At 45.7% G+C, this 10,758-nt stretch overlaps 1 protein-coding gene across 1 annotated transcript; it reads right to left on the reverse strand.

Annotated features, from left to right (window-relative positions):
* Positions 1 to 3,146: 3,146 nt before the first annotated feature.
* On the reverse strand, positions 3,147 to 9,887 carry AARD (alanine and arginine rich domain containing protein). The gene is made up of 2 exons (XM_060242937.1): positions 9,509 to 9,887; positions 3,147 to 3,854 (listed from the first exon to the last, which is right to left on the reverse strand). Exons 1-2 carry the CDS (start codon positions 9,728 to 9,730, stop codon positions 3,714 to 3,716), a joined length of 363 nt encoding a protein of 120 aa, XP_060098920.1. The 5' UTR covers positions 9,731 to 9,887; the 3' UTR covers positions 3,147 to 3,713.
* Between the last annotated feature and the right edge of the window lie 871 nt (positions 9,888 to 10,758).

The following is a 10,758-nucleotide window of genomic DNA, read 5'->3' on the forward strand; positions in this document are numbered from 1 at the left end:
ACACAAAAAAGCCAAGCCACTGATCATACCAGTCTAAGTTTTGTTCCAGATGCTCCAGAGAGGTTTTGCAAATAAATAGACCCCTGTGAAGCACAGAGATGCCTCCGGTCCGGTCTGTGTCTACTTTCCCCTCGACAGAATAATTGTCTCATATATGATCTCAGCACTTTACCAGAATCATCATGAAGTAGCGTTGCCAACTCCAGCTGGAAAATTTCTTGAGATTCGGTGATAGTGGAGTTTGGGGAAGGAAGGGAGTGTAGAAGGAATACCCTAGAATCTGCCCGCTGAATTTGCCATTTCCTCCAGGGAACACTGATCTCAGTAGTCTGAAGCTCAGTTGTAATGCTGGGAGAACTCCAGTTCCACCTGGAGACTGGTAACCCTAACATAAAACTCAGAATAGTGGAATGCAAAGCAACATCTCAAGCTAAGTTTGCTTGGAGTGCATTGTACAGAAACTGAGTGTAATAGGCTGGCAGGCAAAGCTGATTTCCAGATTAGGGCCTTCGTTATTAGAAGAAGAATGATTTCATGCCCCTGGTGTGTGTAAATGGATGGGTAACTGCAAGCTTCACTGGCTCCATCTTCTTGGCATTCTGGAGCTCAGCGGCAGTGCGTTTTTTTAAAAAAAACAGTATCATTTATGTACAATCTCCATGCTAGTGACTATAAACCAGCCTTTGCCCAGCTTTAACACTGTTTTTTAGCCCACAGCGTTCAGCTCCCTCCTCGCTCGCCATTGCGAATGCCGCCATTCCTCAGCCTTATCCCACCACCAGCTGCAGGGGGAGAGGAAGCATTTTAATTAAAAAGTTTATCTACAGACGTATTTCACCATTAACGCGTGACAAATGGGGCTTCCTGCCCTGTGGGTTTCTCATGTGCCTGTCTCTGAACAAAAGGGGTTTTCTTTTGAAGGCTGGCACGTTGGTGTGAAAATGCACGTGGAACTCTTAGTGGAGATTTATTTCACACTTCTTCTCTTCACTGATTTAAAAAACAGCAACAAGAAGAAAAGCCATAATCTTTCCCATTACTTCTTTCTGTTTTTCTCGCTTAATTTTGCATCTGCCTAAACTTCTTTCCACAGCTTATTGAATGTATTACCTTGCTCTCACTGCATTGGTTTCTAGTTTTCCAATTCAAATTTCTTCTTGCTTATGACGCAGCATGTAGGACACTTTGGGGCAGAGCATTGTTTCTCATTTTTGTAATTTTAGTCCTATTGCGTTGTTTACTGGATGCCTCACGCTTATTGGATTGTATTTTTCTGCACTGTGTAATCTGTCTGGAGTCTCAGGATGAAAGATGGGCTATAAATATACGAATAAAATAAAACCAGTGGGCGGTTTTAACACTGTAGTGCAGAGGTGTCAAACGTGCAGCCCCTGGTCTGGATCAGGACCCCAGAGGGCTCCTCTCATAAGGCCCGCGAGCAAGTCTGCTTTCTTCTCCCTCTCTCGTTCTTCTTTCTGTATCACAGCTTGCTTTGCCAGGATTTCTCAGTTGCACAGATCTTACAGAGCAGAGCCTCTATTTTCCCCACTGGCTGAGGCTCCTCTCTTGGGGAGGAAGTGCGGGGAGGGAGAGCTTGTTTTGATACTGACCACAAAAGTGCAAGAATGCTAATACTTATTAGCATGTTTTATTTTAATTGTGTTTGTCTGTGTCCTATCTCCACTACCCGGCATTACATTTTATTCCACACATGGTCCAGCCCAACAATGTCTCATTTATGTCAAATGAGTTCAACCCCTGCTAGTAGCTAGGCAAGATCCACATTCGAATCCTACCTCATAATAAAACATAGTGGGTACTCAGGAGCCCTCTTTTAGCCAACCTGCCTCACAGCATTGTTGTGGGGATACAATAGAGGAGGGATGGGGAGAGACAAGTACACTGCCTTGAACAGTATTAATCTGAATGGTAGCACCTCTTTAGGGTCTCGGATATAGACCGCTTCACCTACTATGTGATCCTTTTACTTGGTGATTCTGCATACAAAACAGATGCTCTAATGCTAAGGCGCAGTCCCCTCCATTTCTTCCCTCAAAGGCCTCCCAGTCAACTGTGCTTCAAAATGTGAAGTAGGGCTTGCTGAGGGAACCCTTTATTTTTATTTTTTTTTGCAGCCCACCTGTGTCTGAATTCCAAGTGGCAAATTCATATATTGGAGTTCAGGCTTACGTGATGCCTGGCCCTGTTTGCAGAAAGTTATTTTAAAGGAAGGTTCCCTTTCAATGTTTTTTTGCAAGCAGGCACTGCATGCACCTTCCAAGGGGCTGCATCTCCAACATGATGATGTCACGTACCTGTGATGCCATTGTGTTGGGGACATCCCCTCCTGGAATGCCCCCTACCAAGCCCGCTACTAGCAAGAGACAAAGACCTGCCACCCTAAGATCAGTTGTAATGGCGATCTCCAACCACTTTCTGGAGACTGACAGTCCTTAGTTGCCGGACGTCTGCTTGGCATACCGAAGGCCCCAGGTTCAATCTCCAGCTTAAAGGATCAGGTGGTGGCTGACACGAAAGACCTCCACATGAGACTCTGGAGAACTGCCAGCAGTCTGAATAGACAATACCAACCTTGATGGACCAAATTCAGGAGAAGGCAGCGTCCTGTGTTCACATGTACCTGCTGCACTTTGAGGAAGCAGGATTGGAGAGAAGAACAAGGCTGGCAAGCAAAACAGAACAAAAACCCTGCTCCCCTCTCCTGGACTGCCAGTAGACTAGCGAGGGAGATCCAGAGTATAATGGGGCAGACCCTCAAAGGCATGTCTCTGTGGATGTCACATACAGCTTGGACCTCAACTATTAATGTTAGAAAGCATTCTTGGCTAGAGCTTAACCGACTCTGAGGAGTGAAGTCAAGTCAAGCTGTGCTTCCAGCCTGTGAATCTATTTCTTTTGGTAGTGTGCAATTTCCCCCCACCCAGCAGCACAGATATAGTTCTCTAGTATCACAACACATGGTCCTCCAGCCATAATTTCTTTGGCTGTCTTTGGGATTCTGCTTCGGCCTCCCAGCCACAAATAACATAGAAACATTCAACTGAGGCCAAAATGCATTGTAAAGTCAATGGAAAACAAGGACTCGGGTGTCATCAACACACTATTGATGCTACACTCCATGCATGCAGATGGCTGAAGATGGTTTAATATTTTAGGTCCACTGAATTTGTATACATTCACACACACCCTTCCCAGTATGTGGTGTATTCATTATTTCACATCCTTCCTGTGATTTAATTGTGTCTCATTTAAAGCCTAAAATGCTTTTTACAGATGTAAAAACAAACCTAAAAAAAATTGAAATATCCCACAGCACAGTTATCATTTTCCAGTATGCGCCATAAAGCACTGAAATACTTGAGAACTGAAGTTGATGGGTGAGCCAATAAACTGAGGATGAATACTGACTGCTAAGGCAATGAAAGTGACATAGATTGCATTTGTAGCCATAAGAAAACTCTTCTCCGCTTTGGCCTTGACAGCAAGGTTGGCATCAAAACCTAATTTATAAATACCTCCCCCCAAAGTTAACCGGAGGTTTTCAAGTTTAAGAGGTGTGGAGTAGCATTCAAGTTCCATCCTGCCGCTGCATTGGATCTAACTGAGCAGCAGAATTTCCCCATTTTTGTCCAGATGGGGATCTGTGTGGCTTTTTCACAAGGTATGCCTTGAAATGCAGGTGTATTTTTGTATTATTCTGGGCTTTCGGCAATGCTCAGGGACTCTGATTCTAGAGCTGCCGTCATCTCGGTTTCATTTCTCAGTCTCCGGATGTCTGTGCTTAAATCCAGCAGAGTTTTGGCAAGCTGGCGGTTCTGAGACTTCATCTCCAGCTGCAAAGAACAACAAAAAAGGAAGAAGATAATTGGTTTGAACAGATGATAACCATCCAGCAGGGCTTAATTAGTGGTAGGGCTCACCAGACCTCAGCCTTGGAATATTTTCAGTATCACAGTACAATCTCAGGATTTGTGTGCTAAGAACACATCAAAATGCCCAGTCTTGTGCAAAGAGTATTTGCCTCGCCAGTAATAAACAGAGAGTCCCATACAGCAGGACTAGGGGAAAGTTACAGTCTTTATTCTGCTATCTAAGTGGCTGTGTTACATTACAAGGCTGTTGAATGGAATGTTCTGGAGCCAATCGGAAGGGAAATGAGAATTTCCACCCAGCTTTTCCCTCTGCTCTGCTTGAGAATGGAGAGCAAATCACCTGGTGAAGTTCCTGTCATATTAAGGTACCTTATAGCCATGGTTCCCAACTTCTTCAGTATGGTGACTTGCAAGTCCAAATTTTCTTGGTACAGTGACCCATCCAGGGCTGGCCTGAGGTTCTTTGGTACCCTAGGCAAACAATAGCCTTTGCACACATCTAATTCAGCATTCCATTTCTACAGTGGCTAATTCGATTCTTCTGACAAACATCAAGCAAAGGGTGCAACTGCCCCCACTATGAACCCCAAGTAAGTGGCATTCCAACATACATGTATAGCCTGTCATAAGGAAATTACATTCCAGCTTTTGATCATCCTCTCCTTCTTCTCCTCTAACCCCTGCTGTGATTCTCACTCACTCCAGTGACTATCATGACACTTTTTACCTGATCAACATGCATATGTAGTGAAGAAGAAGAAGAAGAAGAAGAAGAAGAAGAAGAAGAAGAAGAAGAAGAAGAAGAAGAAGAAGAAGAAGAAGAAGAAGAAGAAGAAGAAGAAGAAGAAGAAGACGACGACGACGACGACGACAATGACAATCTTGGATTTATATCCCACCCTATACTCTGACTCTCAGAGTGGTCGCAATCTCCCTTACCTCCCCTCAGGGGTGGAATTCTTGCAGGAATTTGCATATTAGGCCACACACCCCTGATGTAGCCAATCCCCCAGGAACTTAGAGGGCTGTTCTTACAGGGCCTACTGTAAGCTCTAGGAGGATTGGCTACATCAGGGAGGTGTGGCCTAATATGCAAAGGAGCTCCTGCTAGAATTCCACCCCTGCCTCCCCCCCCCACACACAACAGACTCCCTGTGAGGTATGTGGGGCTGAGAGAGAGAAAAAAATACCAAGTCATGTATGACATGGAAGATATGGTGTGTATTCATACTACACTAAATAATATGTTTTGCAAGTAGATTTTTGCTATTTTTACACAGTAAATAATCCAGTTGCAAAATGCATTATTCAGTGTAGTGTGCGTGCACCCACAGTTTCCATGTCAGATCTTGCTTTCCCGGATACAAAGGAAAGCAATGGAAAGGGGCAGGGGCAGCTGTTAGGTAGGGCTGATCTGCCACCCACTTGTAGAGGCTTCACAACCCACTTTTGGTCCTGAGCCACAGTTTGGGAAATGCTGCCTTATACCAAGTCAGGCCATTCTGTATTTTGATCAGCAGGGAGAAATCTGCTCCTTGATATCATGCAGTGGAACTGCCAAGGACTGAGCTTGAGACTTTCTGCAAGCCAAGTATTGGCTTAATCACTGTCCATAGGGTCATGATATCTTATAAGGATATGAAAATGCCCTTTAGCATCACATAACAGGGTTGTGTTGTCTACTTGTCAAAAGCTGGGATGTAATTCAACTAGAATCATTCAACTAGAATGATTAAAAGGCTGGAACACTTTCCCTATGAAGAAAGGTTGAAACGCTTGGGACTCTTTAGCTTGGAGAAACGTCGACTGAGGGGTGACATGATAGAGGTTTACAAGATAATGCATGGGATGGAGAAAGTAGAGAAAGAAATACTTTTCTCCCTTTCTCACAATACAAGAACTCGTGGGCGTTCAATGAAATTGCTGAGCAGACAGGTTAAAACGGATAAAAGGAAGTACTTCTTCACCCAAAGGGTGATTAACATGTGGAATTCACTGCCACAGGAGGTGGTGGCGGCCACAAGCATAGCCACCTTCAAGAGGGGTTTAGATAAAAATATGGAGCAGAGGTCCATCAGTGGCTATTAGCCACAGTGTGTGTGTGTATATATATATATAATTTTTTTTGGCCACTGTGTGACACAGAGGTCGTTTTCGCACTCACCTTAATCAGCAGCGACGACCCTCTTCACCGCGCAGGATCTGCGCGGATTTCGCACTAATTGCCGCGGAGCACCCAGAAGAGCCGGAAAGTCCCGGCGCTTTTGCGGCGCAAACGGAAACCACCAAAACCCAGTTTCCGTTTGCGCTGCAAAAGCGCCGGGACTTTCCGGCTCTTCTGGGTGCTCCGCGGCAATTAGTGCGAATTCCGCGCAGATCCTGCGCGGTGAAGAGGGTCGTCGCTGCTGATTAAGGTGAGTGCGAAAACGACCAGAGTGTTGGACTGGATGTGCCATTGGTCTGATCTAACATGGCTTCTCTTCTGTTCTTAATTTCCTTATGATGGGCTGTGTATGTCAGAACGCCACTTGATTGGAGTTCACAGTGAGGCACCTGCACCCTTTGCACAGTGTTTGTTGGTTTCGCAAAAGCATCGAGTTAGCCACTGCAGAAAATGGAATGCTGAACTAAATGGTTGCCAAGATCATCATTTGCTGAGGGTGCCAGAAAACCTCGGGCCAGCCCTGGGTGGATCACTGAGAAAGTTTGGACTTGTAAGTCACCATACTGAAAAGGTTGGGAACTGCAACTATAATATGAGAGGAATCTTAATATGAGAGGAATTTCACCGGAGAAGTTGGTCTCCATCCTCAAATGGGCCAGTCTCCTGAGTCTTAGGTAGAGAAACGTCTTTTCCATCAGCTCCCCCCCCCACACACACTTTTTTTCATTGGAGATACTGGGGATCAGGGTACGGCACTTGTTTTGTGTGCTGATTCAGTCCCCGGCAGGGCTTTTTTTGTAGCAAGAACTCCTTTGCATATTAGGCTACACCCTCCTGATGTAGCCAATCCTCCAAGAGCTTACAGTAGGCCCTGTAAGAAGAGCCCTGTAAGCTCTTGGAGGATTGGCTACATCAGGGGGGTGTAGCCTAATACGCAAAGGAGTTCCAGCTATAAAAAAAGCCCTGCCGGGGACTGAATCAGCATACAGAACAAGTGCCATACCATTGAGGCCACCAAAATATCCATGGATGAAAACTAGAGTTCCCATCTCTGGGCTGGGAAATACCTGGAGGTTTGGGGGGTGGAGCCTCGGAAGAACAGGGTTTGGGGAGAGGAGAGACCTTAGCAGGTATAATGTCACAGACTCCACTTTCCATAGCAGCCATCTTCTGCAAGGGAACTGATCTATGTCATCTGGAGATCACCTGTAATAGTAGATCTCTGGATGCCACCTGGTGGTTGGCAACCCTAATGAGAACAATCCCTTATTCATTTATTTAGTGTTTTTTAGCCCCCACCCTTCTCCAGAGTGCTCATGACAGAGTACACTGTTTTATTAGAGAGCCAGTTTGGTGTAGTGGTTAAGTGTGTGGAATCTTATCTGGGAGAACTGGGTTTGATTCCCCACTCCTGCACTTGCATCTGCTGGAATGGCCTTGGGTCAGCCATAGCTCTGGCAGAGGTTGTCCTTGAAAGGGCAGCTGCTGTGAGAGCCCTCTCCAGCCCCACCTACCTCACAGGGTGTCTGTTGTGAGGGAGGAAGGTTAAGGAGATTGTGAGCCGCTCTGCGACTCTTTGGAGTGGAGGGCGGGATATAAATCCAATATCTTCTTCTTCTATTAGGGTTGCCAGGTCCAATTCAAGAAATATCTTGGACTTTGGTGGTGGAGTCAGGAGACCTTGGGGGAGGGGGGCAGGTAGAGCCAGGAGCAAGGGTGTGACAAGCATAATTGAATTCCAAAGGGAGTTCTGGCCATCACATTTAAAGGGACCACATACCTTTTAAATGCCTTCCCTCCATTGGAAATCATAGATAGGGGCATCTTGTTTTCGGACTCATAGAACTGGACCCCTTGGCCCAATCCTTTTTAAATTTTGAGGATATATTGTGGAGAGGCACTGGACCCTATGGGGAAGATCTGATGCCTCTACCTAAAAAACAGCCCCCTCAGAACCCCAGATACCCATGGATCAATTCTCCATTATACCCTAGGGGAATCAGTCTTCATAGGGAATAATGGAGTGCCCAGCAGACATCCCCCTGCTTTCTGATTACCCTGAAGTGGGGGAAAGCCCTCCAAATTGGGGGATTGACAACCCTATGTTTTATCCTCACAACAACCTTGTGAGGTACGTTAGGCTCAGAGAGAGAGAGAGAGGACCAAGGACACCCCAGCAAGCTTCTATGGAAGCATGGGGATTCAAATGTGGGTCTCCTGGATCCTAGTGCAACATTCTAACCCCTACACCACATTGACTCTCATGGACAAGTTTTGCAATCAAGTAAATAATTAAACAATTTCAGAAAACTGAGATCACCTCTGTCTCATGCCTCATTCTTCCTGCCCCATTGTATCTCCACCAATAACCCTATGTGGTAGGTTAAGCTGAGAAAGAGGCTGGCCCAGGGTCACTCAGGGACCCTCCTGGCAGAGTCGACATTTGAACCTGGGTCCCTCCAACCCCTGCACTGTGCTGTCCATGTAAATTGATTTCACTGAGGCAAGGTTTAATGACTATTAATTGGTAATAGTGACAGCTGCACTAGTAACAATATGTACAGGTCTGGAAGAAGCTATTTTAAAATTGGCAAATAGATGAGGATTTTTAAAAATCTTACCTTTGCAGTCAGGCAAAGCATGAACATTTGCATCTGGCAAACACTTATACATATTAAGATCATTTAAAACTACCCATTTTGAAAGATCACAAAAATCCCTACCAAATGCCCAAGCAGCTAACAGAATATTCTTCAGTCCTACACAGTGTTCCGCAGGATATTCTTCAAAAATATCGTCATCACCACATAATACTATTACCATTAAGACTCAGCATTTTTTATGTAGCAAGTATTCAAAGTACAACCCTGCAAGGTTGCAAACTACAGCCCTACAACAACCCTGCAAAGAAGGCTGCCATTATAATTTTAAATACTATTGTGGCACAATGTGGTGTTATGGTTTGAGTGCTGAATTATAGTCGGGGAGACCAACTTTCAAATCTCCAAATGCCCTTAAGCTCAGTGGACCACCTTGGACCAGATACCATCAGCTTGGCCTACCTCACAAGGGTTGCTGTGTGGATTCAACAGAGCAGGGTGGAACCATATGAGATGCCCTGTGTGCCTTTGGAGGAACACAGACACAATAAATAAATAAGTCCTAGGTTGAGACAATAAATAAATAAGTCCTAGGTTGCTGAGCAAAGGGGGAAAGCAGCAATTCATGGCTGAGGCAAAGTTGGGCATTGGGGACTTCTCAGCCCATGCTGAGAAGACTTCTCAGCCCATGCTGCTCCTCTAAAACTGGAACAGGACAGACTGCACAACCTCCGCAGCATGCATCCTGCTTGATCTCTGCTGGAGGAGCACAGCTCTATCTGTTCAACATCCAGAGAGGCAGTATAGTTTTGACTTCCCTCCTAAGAAAGGAACCTGCCCGCTTCACTCACCAGTTCTACCCGTAGCCAGGCAATGGCCCCTTCTATGTGTGCCCTGCGCAGCTCTTCCTGGGCAGCCAAGGTTCGGTTTCCTCTCTCCTGACTTGCTGCCAGCCTCGGTGTCAGAAGGGACGAAGCTATTCCCTGTCCCCGGAACGCTTTCTGCAGCCTCTGCTTGACATCTTCCAGGAGCGTGCTGGAGAGAGCCTCTTCGCAGGGAGTCTCCACATCCATCCTTCTAGCCAGGCCTAGTCAGGCACGACTGGACTGGTGGTGGTGGTGGTGGGGGAGATGAATGGAGAAGAGAATGGGAGATGCAAAGTCCCCGAGAGAATCTCTGACAGACTCCGCACACCCCCACACCCCTCCCCGCTATGCCTTTTGTTTTCCAGCCCAGGAACTGTTTCCAGCTCCCTTGCACAGCAAATCTCCTCCTCCCCTCACCCTTCCCCTCATTCCAAAGAAAGTGGGAGTTAAATGGAAGGTGGGAGCGGGGGGGGGGGGGAACTACTTGGCTGACTGAGGGAATGCCCCCCCCCCATTCTTGAAGGAAATCTACAACCAAGTACATTTTGCTTCTAAGGGCAGTGAGGCAACTTTTATTTATCCGAAGTCTTTCGACCCTGCCTTTCCAGTGTATTTGTTACTCAGAGCAGCTCTGTTTGTCCCTCAGTATTTATTACTTTAATTTCTGTCTCCCCCACTTTCACCCATTGTTCCTGGCTCTGAGTGGGTCACAACATCATAACAAGCAATAAAATCCTACATTCAAATCCATTAAAACACACAAGAGACCCATACAACATTCAGAACAATATCTGGCATAAAAGAAGAAGAGTCTCAAAGCGACTTGCGCAACCCTTGGGTTACCAGACGTCCTCTTTTTAGAGGACATGTCCTCTCTTGGGCTTTTTAAAGATTAAAATGTCCTCTTTTTGGGTTGTGAGGCTGAGCCTGTTTTGCCCTATAGTCCAGGAGTATTGAACTCATTAGTTATGAGGGCCGGATCTGGTATAAATGAGATCTTGTTGGGCCGGGTCATGTCAGGCCAGGCCATGTGTGTGCCTATTTAAGATTAGGCAGCAGAGATATAAACTTTATAAAGCACACAAACAGAATTAAATATATATATTTAAAAATTTAAAAACATGCTTAAAACATTAGCACTCATTGATCTTAAAGGTGCTTTCTTTGTATTTCTTCCATGGGATCCAGGGAACTAGGCAAAGGAAGCTCTGGCTCTTTTCTTCCTTCCCCAGGGG

Source organism: Heteronotia binoei, chromosome 7 (assembly GCF_032191835.1).
Source record: "Heteronotia binoei isolate CCM8104 ecotype False Entrance Well chromosome 7, APGP_CSIRO_Hbin_v1, whole genome shotgun sequence".
Classification (NCBI taxonomy): domain Eukaryota; kingdom Metazoa; phylum Chordata; class Lepidosauria; order Squamata; family Gekkonidae; genus Heteronotia; species Heteronotia binoei.

Bases quoted from the DNA above. Each gene is read 5' to 3' on its own strand.
- AARD (XM_060242937.1), bottom strand. From the start codon at position 9,730: ATGGATGTGGAGACTCCCTGCGAAGAGGCTCTCTCCAGCACGCTCCTG. The intron at 3,855-9,508 runs GTGAGTGAAGCG...TGTTCTTTGCAG, and splicing joins CCTGGCTACGGGTAGAACTG to CTGGAGATGAAGTCTCAGAA.